This window comes from Eurosta solidaginis, chromosome 3, assembly GCF_040869045.1.
Source record: "Eurosta solidaginis isolate ZX-2024a chromosome 3, ASM4086904v1, whole genome shotgun sequence".
Taxonomy (NCBI): domain Eukaryota; kingdom Metazoa; phylum Arthropoda; class Insecta; order Diptera; family Tephritidae; genus Eurosta; species Eurosta solidaginis.
The window spans coordinates 201,106,690-201,118,843 of record NC_090321.1 but is presented as its reverse complement, the minus strand read 5'-3'; the positions used below and the strand labels follow the sequence as shown (position 1 = coordinate 201,118,843).

Here is a 12,154-nt window from a genome sequence, read left to right as displayed (position 1 = left end):
TTTAATTTAATTTAATTGAATTTCAGTTTTAATTTATTTCACTTAATTTTTTTAATTTTATTTTGTTTTGTTTCATTTTATTTTATTATTTTTTTAATTAAAATTTTTTTTATATTATTTAATTTTGTTTTATTTAATTTAATTCTATATATTTTAATTTAATTTAACTTATTTTAATTTAGTTTTGTGTAATTTAATATAGTTTAATCGATATAATTTAATTTAGTTTTGTTTAATTTAATTTAATTTAATTTTATTTTATTTGGTTTTATTAATATTTTTTTTTGTATGAATTAAGCGGGGATTGCCCCCATTGCTTTTAAATGTATAAAAACGTTTATTTCAAGCAATTTTTGGGATAAATTTAAACAACGTGACATCAGGACGGACAAGGTGACAGCTGTTTCGATTATACCTTGTAAATCTCTTCAAAGCCTTTCTGCTGGGAGTAAGAGGAGAGCGGGTTCGAATCCCGAATCGTGGTTTGTTTTTGTAAACACTTTGTGCATCAGTAATAAAAAAAAAACATTTATTCCAACAAACCAGCAGTGTATATATCTCTTCGAACACTAGTTTATACAAAAGTGAGTGATAGATTTATCTTGAGTTGCTGAGTGATTTCGCTCATTTCAACTCTATCACGGGCCATGTTCCCACATTACACTACAGTGTAGTGATGAATCTCTCTCTAGTACTGCATACTGTAAACCAATACGCCACACTACGCTTGCACTTATATTCTACACATACTCGTATCCCCGTATACCATCATATATATTATTTCTAATTGCTGTTTTTATATACGGGTTCTTTTTCGCTCTTATTTGGAATACAAATCTACAAATAAAGTCTTGGTTGTAAATATATATTATATATATATATTTTATTGAATTAATTTCGCTAAAAATAAACAATTGTGAGCACCCAAAGAAATGTATTTGTACTATGTCCCTATTGAGAATATTTGCACTGCATTAAGTGCAATTGCTCTCATACGCCAGATAGCAGCGCAAGCTGTAAGTTTTAATTGATTGATAGAACAGCTGATTTCTGTTGATATTTGATAAGAGACTTTTAGATTGGTTGCGCAAGATGCGCACGAGTACGGCTCGTACATCTTTAAAAGTCTTTACCCTTGCATTCAACATTCCCCCATACCGTGAAAAAAGATGTTTACATATCAAAAAGTGGTTTAAGGCCACCGCTAAAACTAATATTTATCTCCCATATAAAAAAAATTTTATTAAAATAAAATATTTTCATAAATTAATTTATGAATTATTAACAATTTTTTTCTTACACCAGTGCACATTATTCTCTTAAGAAAACAATTAGGTCATGAAATAGAAATCGCCATAAAATATTCTAAATATCTATTTAAAAAGCAAATACCGTTCTAACGGGATGCTATTATGAGGAAACTGATTAACACTTAACTGCCAATATAGCTTTCAGCTAAAATTTTTTTATACCACACTAAAGCTCTCCTGCTGTACGATAACTCTCGCATTTATGATCAATAATTACATAAATATTTTTGTTTTTTTTGTACAACTACAAGATATTGTCAATATCAAGTAAATAAACTCATTTAGAACTTAAAAAATCTAATAATGTATTTTTATGTTTGCTGTGAGGTTAAATGCGGCTTCGATTTTGCAAAATCAAAGTTTGATAGCAAAGCAATTTTTAGGCTTAATGGATAATATTTGTATTTCTTTAATTGAACATGGCTGACCTAATTTAGCGTTTGTAGCTTTTGCTATGGAATTCTGTTTTTTTGCACAAGCCTTTAATAACATATTCATTTTTTCTAAACACCCACTGTTTAATGTTCTTTTGCTAAATACCGCATTGCATAGGGTGGTAATAAGCATAGAGAAAGCCCTGGAATATAAGGAATATGCTCTATGAGTCTTCTTAGACATTGCCGGGGCTTTCAATAATGTCTCTAAATGGGCGATTAAGGATGGTCTTAATTACATTAAAGTACATCCAGCCTTAACCAGATGGATCGGCTGCATGTTAAATTGCAGGAAGATCACACCACAATGGGGATTGTACGAGCCCAAGAAATCAGTGGACAGGGGAACGCCGCAGGGAGGGGTGCTATCACGTTGCAATTGTCATAAGTGGAAGGTACCTTCAGACGATTAGTTCTTTGATGAATCGGGAATCAAATGTCGGGTTGAAAGTCAACGCGGATAAGACGGATATGGTCTTGTTTACAAAGAGGTACAATGTCCCAAATTGGATCAGGCCCAAGTTAGCAGGGGTGACCCCACAGGGAAAACCTTGCACAAAGTATCTAGGAATCATCCTAGACAGTAAGCTGTAATGGAAGCTCAACGTGGAGGAGAGGTTGAAGAAGGCTTCAACGGGACTTTATGCATGTAAAAGAATGCTTGGGTGTACGTGGGGCTTATCGCCCTCTCTTTCTCATTATGTTTTTACAGCGATTGTAAGCCCTATTCTATACATGGAGTTATTGTTTGGTGGAAAGACACACAAAAACAACCTACCTCAAAAAATTAGAGGGGGTATGCAGACTATCAGTGCTTAGCATTACGGGAGCCCTAAAAGCAACCCCGACAGCTGTACTGTATGGCATTCTGCACATTCCATCTGTAGACCTGGTAGAAAAGAACATAGCGTTAACAACTGCAACCATACGGCCATAGTAGTATAAATCACAAGACGAACGGACTACCTGATTCCCTATCTGCGCTTCGAGGGAGATCTTAAGGCCACAATAGAGGTGGACGGTTGGCGCAAGGGTGCTCAAATGGCGGACGAGGCTATACATGTGTACACAGATGGTTCCAAAGTAGTGGAAGAAGTAGGGTCCGCGGTATACTGTGCTGATCCGGAAATAAGCAGATCCTACAGGCTGCCGGATTACTGTAGCATTTTTCAAGCGGAAATATTAGCCGTAACCAAAGCAGTAGAAACCGTGTTAAATTTTATATTGATTAATAAGGCAATAATCTCGCATAGCACAGCATCTAAATGCGTATTATAGTGTAAGCTGGAGAGAATCGGGACAGGGAGAAGCATACATATATATTGGGCCGCAGGCCATATGGGAATCGATGGGAATGAAAAAGCGGATGAACTAGCTCAAAAGGACGCGCCCCTTGAGCTTTCTCCGTAGACGTCCCAATTAGACTGAGCGGGATTAAGCGAAGGCGAGAGGTGCACATGATCGACCAAGCGGGAAAGGCGTGGCTTCAACTGCGGGACTGCAAAGTGTCGAAGATTATGAGTAGGTCTTACAACTTTAGACTAACAAAGTTGCATCAATCATGAAAAAGAGGGGCCTGTAGACTCATGACGGGTATTCTGACTGGACACTGCCTTCTGGCGTCACATGCCTTTAAATTAGGCTTAGTCAGTGATAGCAGATGTAGGAAGTGTGGGTTGGAGGAGGAAACGATCGAGCACGTTCCGTGCTCAAGCCCTGCGTTTGCCGGGCTAAGACTCCAGCTATTAGAAGAGATACAGTTGTCAGATCTAGAAGCAGCGAGTGGCTTAAGTCCTAGGAAGCTTCTAGTATTTGCCAAGAGGGCGGAGTTATTTTGTAACATAGGTCCTGGTTTTTGATAGGGTTTTTCAGTTTGGTCGTTTAACAAACTTCGGGTAACACTGCGGACTAATTCATTCTATGTGAGGTCCTCATGGACCGGCCAGTTCAGCCTAACCTAATCTAGCTATAGGCTTGAAATATTTTAGAAAACTAATTTGCTCGAAGTATTCACTGAGTTGTTTGCGAAGAGGCTCATTGTACAAAAAAAAACTTGGAAAGTATGCAATAATTTCTTAGAAAGTCTAAGTTTAACACTTTAGCTGCAATTTTATCACCACTATTCACATCAAAAAACTACGTCCGGCTTTTAGCCATATCGTCGGTTAGAGAGTAAACCTGCTAAATATCATTTCTGTCAAAAACGACTTTTTAATGCAATTAGCTAGAGGGTTGAGATGTATAGAATATTATTTACCAGAAAAATTTGCCGAGTTGCTTTAGAAGAAAATCTTTGTACAAAAACTCAGACCACAGAGAATTAGGAAACAATTGTTCGCCTAAGAAATGCAATAATTGGTCAGACTTTGCTTAACACACTAGATGCCAGTGTACCACCAGTGATCACATCAAAAAACTATTGCTATACGTATGTATGTGGCAAGGGGCACACCTCTTTTCCTGGGTGGTATTCTTTCTCGTTATTAAAAGATACAAAGTGGAGCAGCGACAAAGTTTGTGGCATATGCTGATGACCTAGATATCACCTGCAGAGGCAAGTTCCCTTAAACTTTATGGTACCTGATGCAGATAGCATTTCGAGAGGTTTCTTTTTGAGTTTCCCAATGCGGACTTTTCGTCAATTTCGATAAAGTTGAGCTTTCTAATATACCAAACGAAACAAATACCATCGTTGAACTTACCAGGACTGAATGGCAGATAGGGACACATTTCTAGGCTTAATTTTGTACAAAACGCTAACCTGTAGGGGTCACTCAGTGCCAAATGAAAGCGCACATTCCACTTGCGAATGAGCCATTGAGAAACAATTTGTGGTTTGAACCGAGTTTATCCGACGCTACTGCTGTATGGGTTAGTCGTATGGTAATCAGCGTTAAACCCAAACTTCTTAGGCCAAGATGTAGTATGATAAGTATAAATGGTACTTTAAGAGCAACGCCAAGCGAAGATATTCAGATCGTTCTTGACATCTTACTCTAAGATAAACGTATACGGGGTTCTTCCTCCTAGAACAGATTCCGTGCGACCATAGCATGTGTAACATATTGTAACGAATTCCAAACCTTCTGCTAACGTTCGAATCGCTAAACTGTTGAATAAATCACTTCAATATTCAGTATTGCAATATGGTCTTTATTTAGTCTACTTGGGAGTAGTACAATTACACTTCAATAACTGTTGCCTCGTCAGCATATTTCCCAAAGTTTATCATAGTCATATGAGTGTGTATGTGTGAGTAACTACTTCGGATGATGACTACATGTGTATATGTGTGAGATATCTCTTCACTTTTTGCTGCCGGTCATGTGTGCATGTACATAAGTTTGGCTGCTTACTGTATTTGTTGTTGTTGATTATTTACTAACAGCTTAGTGACGTCGACATTCGCCATAGTATTTTAGGCAGAAGTATCAGCCATTAGCCGTACCCTGCAAAAATCGTTGGACCATGTGGTCCACTGGAGTACTTACCATTCTACTCCACCGTAATGCAGCGATGGACCAACTCATTTTTCTACACGAACATGTTGTAAGCCGATCATTGCTCGTTTTTAACGATTGTAATCACTACACGATGTTTATTGGACTGTGGGTACTCCATGGATTACTCTGCGTAATGCGGAGCTGGAGTATATGGTCCGGTCCTAGGACATCGCAATGTTAATTGGACCATATTTTTTGTATGAATTGTGGTTAATTTTGGAGCACTCGCTTGGTCCATAGCGAGTACTCCATACATGCATGCATGGAGTACTCGCGATTTTTGCAGGGTAGTTAGAATGGGGATACATAATATTGGCAACGAAATTTTTATTTTCGTATACAACTATTCGTCTATCAAATATATATGGCTCTTACTCGTTCAATTCTGAACTAACGCCAAACTATCGCCGATCAAGGACATAATGGAAAACTGCATTGCAGAAAAGCTAGCTAGGCAAAGTAAAACTATGCAGATCCTTCTTGACAAACAACGCTTTCCACATGTAAGCTTACGCTAAAAGTGTACATCTACAGTCAAGCTATCGAAAGACGGCGACTAAAACCAGAGTGTCTGAGGATGAAGCGTTGCTTCACTCCGTTTAAAACTGCCTGGCGCTAAGTTGTGCGAGACAGCGCTTCCTAGGAGCTCCTTTTCTAGATAATCTGCGCCAGGTTGCGGGGCATGACATCAAGCACTTGGTAGCCTTTATCAGGTTTTCAAAATGGTTCGAAGAGGAAAGGTAATGGTGTTTTTGTGGTACCACAATAAGCCTATGTGTACTCTCGGGCAGCCCCAATAACCTAACCCAACCTTTCTATCACGCTTGCATCTGTGAGGAGTTTTTTTTGTGTTTACCCGCGAAACACTGCCATATAGGGAACAATTTTTTTGTTTTATCGCGCATTTGTAGTGCAAAAAAACGTTGCTGCAATGTTACTTTAAACAAAAGTTCATTCCGGCGATAGCTGGCAAATATGTTGCATTTTTTAGAGGGATATGCTTTCTTTTCTACTCCTTCTAGTCTCTCACGATCTTTTTACAGAGATTTTGTCTGAAAACACTTATCTAATTAATTTACTCACCTGTCCGATGTGACGTTTATATTCCTCGGTCTTCTGATCGCGCATTGGATTATCAAAACCACATAAGCCGATGCTGAAATAAAAAATTATATTAATTAAGCAAAGACAAAACAAAATATTTACTTTATTAAATACAAATTTTTATTAGAGAGTTTTTATAAGCGTGGTCGCTCGTCGGAAGTTGCTTTTTCTCAGTGCTTTTCTGCCATGCGAGGCATTTCAGTGAAATATTCATCTGCCTTGCTGCTGCCGTTGGGAGTCGGCATAACATGTAGATTCCGTTTCGCAAATTAGCAGAAAAGTTCTGCCTAAGTATCCTCGGAGGTTAACTGCACCAAGGATTTTTCTAAATTTCTGGACCATTTCTATATCATTTCGGGTTTAATGTGGAGAAAATCCCTTCGGGGTTGTTTTTGGGATAATTTCGGGATTGTTTCGGGGTCATTTTGGCACAATTTCGGGATTATTAATACCATTTCGATATCGTTTCAGGATTGTGGCCGCGGACTGTTTGGGACTATCTCTGGTGAGCTCAGGGATTGTTTTCGGGACTCTTTCGCCATCGCCTCGGTGCCATTTCGAAATCGAAATCAAGGTAGTTCAACTTCGATTTATTTCTAGATGGCTCTCGCCACCGATTATAGATTATTTCGACGCTATTTCGGGATTGTTTTCGAAGGTATTTCATTATGACTTCGATACCATTTCGAAATCGATTCGAATTCTGCGATTTCGATTTCGGTTTTGGTATCGTGTCGAACTGTTTCGGAGCGTTTTTGCGGTTGCTTCCACGATTATGTCTGGACTATTTTGAGATCATTTTAGGATTGTTTCCACGACCGATTCCGAACTATTTCTAGGTGTTTCCTGGATCACTTTGGAAATATTTCGGCATGGTTTTATGAATAGTTTTCGGACTTTTACCGAATCATTTGGGAATATTCTAGGATTATGTTCGGGATATATTTAAGACTATTTCAAAGAATCTTTCGGAGCTATTTCAGTATCACTTTAATACTATTTTGAAATCATTTTGGACTATTTAAGAATCATTTCGGTTTTGTTTTAAGTATCATCTCAGTGCTATTTCGGATATATATCGAAATTGATCGATTCTGGACTATTTCGAATATATCGCGGGATTGCTTTAGGGAAAATTTTGGAAATAATTGGGGATGATTTTAAGAACATTTTAGGACTATTTTTTTTTATTTATTCGAATTAGTCTACGAACATGACAAATATTCTTACAGACTATGAGAAAATTAAAATTTAGCAAATTAATAGATTATATTAAATTTAAAGTATACAGAAAACATGATTTCGAGACTGAAAAATCAATATCGATAGAATTAGAGATTATATTGAATTCATTAAAAGCCCTTGACAAAGGGGCATACCGAAGATAGTTTGTCTTAAAGTTTTCGCAATAAAAAATTTTTGAATATCGCGGTGTCCTTTGCGTGACATTAAGATAAATGCGCTCCAGAAGGTAAGTACAGTCAACAGTCCCTTGTATAATGCCAAAAACAAAAGTTAGCGAGAGGACAGACCTTCATTTTTCTAAGGATTTAAGATTTATTAACAATGGTCAAGACCTGTAGGAAGGAACTGGTTCCGAGAAGCGAAGGCAACGCAAAGCGTATTTAAGAAACACTTTTTGAACACGTTCTATCCTGTCTATCCTAAATTGATGAAATGGACGCCAGATGAAGGCCGCATACTCCAGATAGGGACGTACAAAAGTGGTGTAAAGCAACTTTAATGTATAGGGATTTGAGAACTCAGAGCTATTTCTTCTAAGGAAACCTAGCATAGCATATGACTTCGATATTATAAAATCAATGTGGCTGTTGAAAGAGAGCTTGGCATCAAAAATAACGCCAAGATCCTTTATTTCACTAGATATTTGCAGAGTATGAGTTGAAATACTGTAAGATGATGCTAAAAGATTATTAGATTTTGAAAAAGAAACATGAAAACATTTGCTGATATTAAGCGAAAGGTGCGACTTCACGCACCACCAGTATAAATTGTTAAGGTCTAATGGAATTTTAGCCATGCCAGTTAGATTGGTAACGTTCGAAAATATCTTCAAGTCATCGGCATATAGCAAAAAGTAACAGAACTTAAAAAGGAGGAAATATTATTTATAAACAACACAAAGAGCAATGGACCAAAAATGCTACCTTGTGGGACACCCGATGTCGCAACATACGTATAAAAGGAGGCATTATCAATCATAACCACGCATGGTCTATGACATAAGTACGACTTAAGCCAATTTAAAAATCCACAATGAAAGCCAAGGCACGCAAGCTTCGCAATCAGAATGCTATGAAACACTTTGTCAAAGGCTTTCTAAAAGTCCGTGTAGTTACAGTCAACCTGACATCTGCTAGAAAAAGCCGATAGACAAAACTCACTAAACACTGTCAAATTTGAAACAGTAGAGCGTCCTGGAATATAACCATCTGGTTTGGAACAATTAAACTTTTGTCTGAAAAATACATTTCGTCCTTAATAATGCATTCAAATAGCTTTGAAACAGTAGATAGTTTGGAAATTGGTCTATAATTGCTTACATGGTTTTTGCTACCACATTTAAAAACCGGGGTTATGGATGCCAATTTCGAAGCATCTATAAAGACACCCGTGTATAGCGATCTGTTAAAGATAGTTAGTAAAGGGAATATCAAAACTGGACAATTCCTTAATAACACTGCAGATATTCCATCTACGTCAGTACGTGAGGAAGGCTTCAATTTCGAAATACCATTAGAAACATCTCCATATGTGAGAAAAAGCGATCCAAACCCTGACGATAAATTTGCATCAGAAGAAAAATGAGATCAAGGTCTCACTCAGAATAATTGTTATCAAAATTAGACTTGAAGAAGTCGGCAAACAAATTTGCCACATCTGCAGGAGTAGGAGCTGATTTGTCATTAAGAAAAACGGTTGATGATATTATAGAACAGGACTTTTTCGACTTCAAAAAGTTTCAAAAGGTCTTGGGATTAGGGTTGATGCTATTTTCGATATTAAGAATATAATTTCTATACAAAAACTTATCCAGACAGTTAAACTCTTTCAGCAAACGCTTATAGGTATTATAATGGCATTGACTGTTGGTTGCCTTATACTTCTTGTAAAATTTACTGTGAAGATTTTTTAACTTTTTCAAACGATATTTTGAAATGGCTTTTGGGGCCTCTCTCAGACTGTTTTTTCGCTTAAAGCAATATAACTGTGAGTATATTTGACCAAAATCGAATTCTAAGTAATTTTGGATTCTAAGTTCAAAGAAATCTTTTGTTTTATTTTCTCTTTGCGGACAGAGCCGTCGGTAGAGTATAATATGATTCATAAAAAGTTAACTTTAAACAGAACTACAAAAATTTAATATTTCAAAAAATAAAAGAAAATATATATGTACGCAAATTGAAAAAAAAAAAAACAAAAAAATTTTAACACAAAATAAAAAAATATTAAAAATACTTATTAATAAAACTTTCAAAGTTGGCTTAGAAAAATAAAAAGCCAGCCGCCTTACTTGCAAATATTGCAGCTGCCACCAACGCCAATGCAATTGGTGCAACAACACTTGTGCATTTACCACTTGGCACGTTGCACATTATCATTTCACATGTTGCAACATGAGCTGCTAGCGGCTTTTACACAAAGCCACATATTGGTATGTGGCAAATGATTTTGTTTTTGTTTTCGAGTTTTCAAAATTTTAATTTTTGCTACACTAAATGCTACAAAATGAATGTTCTGTACATACATATTGTAACGAATTTGCTTGCAAATCCTCTTATTTGCAATCCTCTGCTAAGTTCGAATCACTAAACTGTTGAATAAATAACTCCAATATTGAATAATGGAAAAATGGCCTTTATTAAAGTACTTCACAATACACTCAAACTGTGCAACGAATAGCTTGCTTAATAACCACACTGATTGATAGCTCAATGAAACTCTACTATTCAAAATAATACTGCTATTGCTCGCTAGATATCGTCTTAATCGCAACTGCTTGACAACTCAAATCAAACTGAATTACTTCTTACTCGCTTGCCCCGCTTTTATAGTTTACGCTGCATACTTCTAGGCTCTTCGATTTCCAGAAGTTACTAGTTAGTTCGGCTACAAAATCGCCAGCCACAACTACGTGCACAAATTATTGCTCTCTCTTGTGACAACTCAGATAAGATATATGCATGTATTTGTGCATTGCCGCTCCGATGTTCGTATACGTACATATGTGTAGACGCAATTATTTATTCGTTTATGTAGATACATAATGATTGAATTATTGATGTGCATTCACGTCGCTGGTTAGCATCGGCTTATGCGGCAGTTACCCACGAACGTACGTAGAAAAAACGTGTCAGCTGACACGACCTATCTTATGAGTGTGCAATGTAAACGAAAACTCACCGACGTGCAACGCCCGTACGTACGTAGCCCGGAACGTAGAAATCAAAACAATTTTGATTTTTTCCGTAAGAACGTGTCAGCTGATCGCCCTCTCACTAGACAGAGTTGCCTAGTAAACTTTTGTGCGCTAATTTTTGACCGTTTGCAATTTTATGCAAAAACGCCTAATTCAAGATTGAAAAATTGTGGAAATAATTCGAAATAATTATGTAAAAGTGCTGATTATAAATATTTAATCTATTTATACTTATTTAATATGTATTCCGGCCTTTTACAATATCAAAAATTAAATTGGAAAAAGTTGATGTTTCCATAAGCATACATGCAAAATGGTCAATGGCAACAGTGCTTATCTGTAAACAATACACACACAAATATGTTATGTACATGTACACAGACGCACACATTGATTCCTACGGGCTTGAGAGTTCGGTCAAACGAGCTTCGTACGACAAACGTCCTTACGTACGGCACACGTCGGTGGGTAACTGCCGCATTAGAGACGATAGCATCGCTCAGTGCTGCTAACATTCGTTACAATATGTATATATTTTAAAAAAGAATCAAAATACAAATTTAATTTTTTCCAGTTAAATTTAAAAATATGTTTTTGTTTTATTCGCACAACCAAAATTTGCATATAAGCCTTGATTGAGTACCACCGCCACCGATTGCGCCACCGCAAGCGTTTTTATGCAGTGTGAATGATTAATGTGACTATGGAACAAAATGTCTAAACGAAGCGACACCTATTTTTTTATTTGAAAAATTAATTTTTTTTGCAAATTTGTTTAAAAATTTTCGAGAAACCGACAATATCTAGTCACGCAAGCACATGTGTAAATCTTATCTTATTTCCATTGAAGTCAAAGGTTTGCACGTGCAATGAGCACTGCCTTGTAGTAAAAAAAAAAAATTATTAAGTTAAATTTACTCGCCATTTATGTAAAATGGTGGCAAGTTCTCCTTTCGGCACTGTGGGCGAGTTTATCGAATTTATTGCAAGCATAAATTGTATTAATTATACATGACATTGTTTGGCTTGTTGATTCTGTCGTTGTTATTGTAAGTAGTGTTAAAACTGTAGCAAATTTTTGTAATTTGCAGTTTGTCATATAAATATCTGTCTATTTGTATATTAGACTGGGTCGACTTATTAACCGATTTCGCGCCATCGATTTTTCGATAGGATTTTGGCTCAGGAAAAAAAAGTTCCACTACGCATACCCAAAAAAATAAAAATCGACCCAACCCAATGTACATATATAGACATACATTCACATTCAGTGCAACGCTCGTTCTATTCACCAATTGACTATAAATGATGGCATAGTTTTTTGTTTGTTTTTAATTTAGAAATGTTTTTTTAATTTTTTAT

At 36.5% G+C, this 12,154-nt stretch overlaps 1 protein-coding gene across 10 annotated transcripts in view; it reads right to left on the bottom strand.

Moving 5' to 3' along the window:
* Positions 1-12,154, bottom strand: part of exp (expansion) — a 338,601-nt gene that overhangs the window by 31,225 nt on the left and 295,222 nt on the right. For all 10 annotated transcript variants that reach the window (XM_067774671.1, XM_067774674.1, XM_067774675.1 and 7 more), the window contains one exon: positions 6,331-6,403. In XM_067774671.1, coding sequence (XP_067630772.1) covers positions 6,331-6,403 — 73 coding nt within the window. The remainder of the gene's footprint in view (positions 1-6,330; positions 6,404-12,154) is intronic.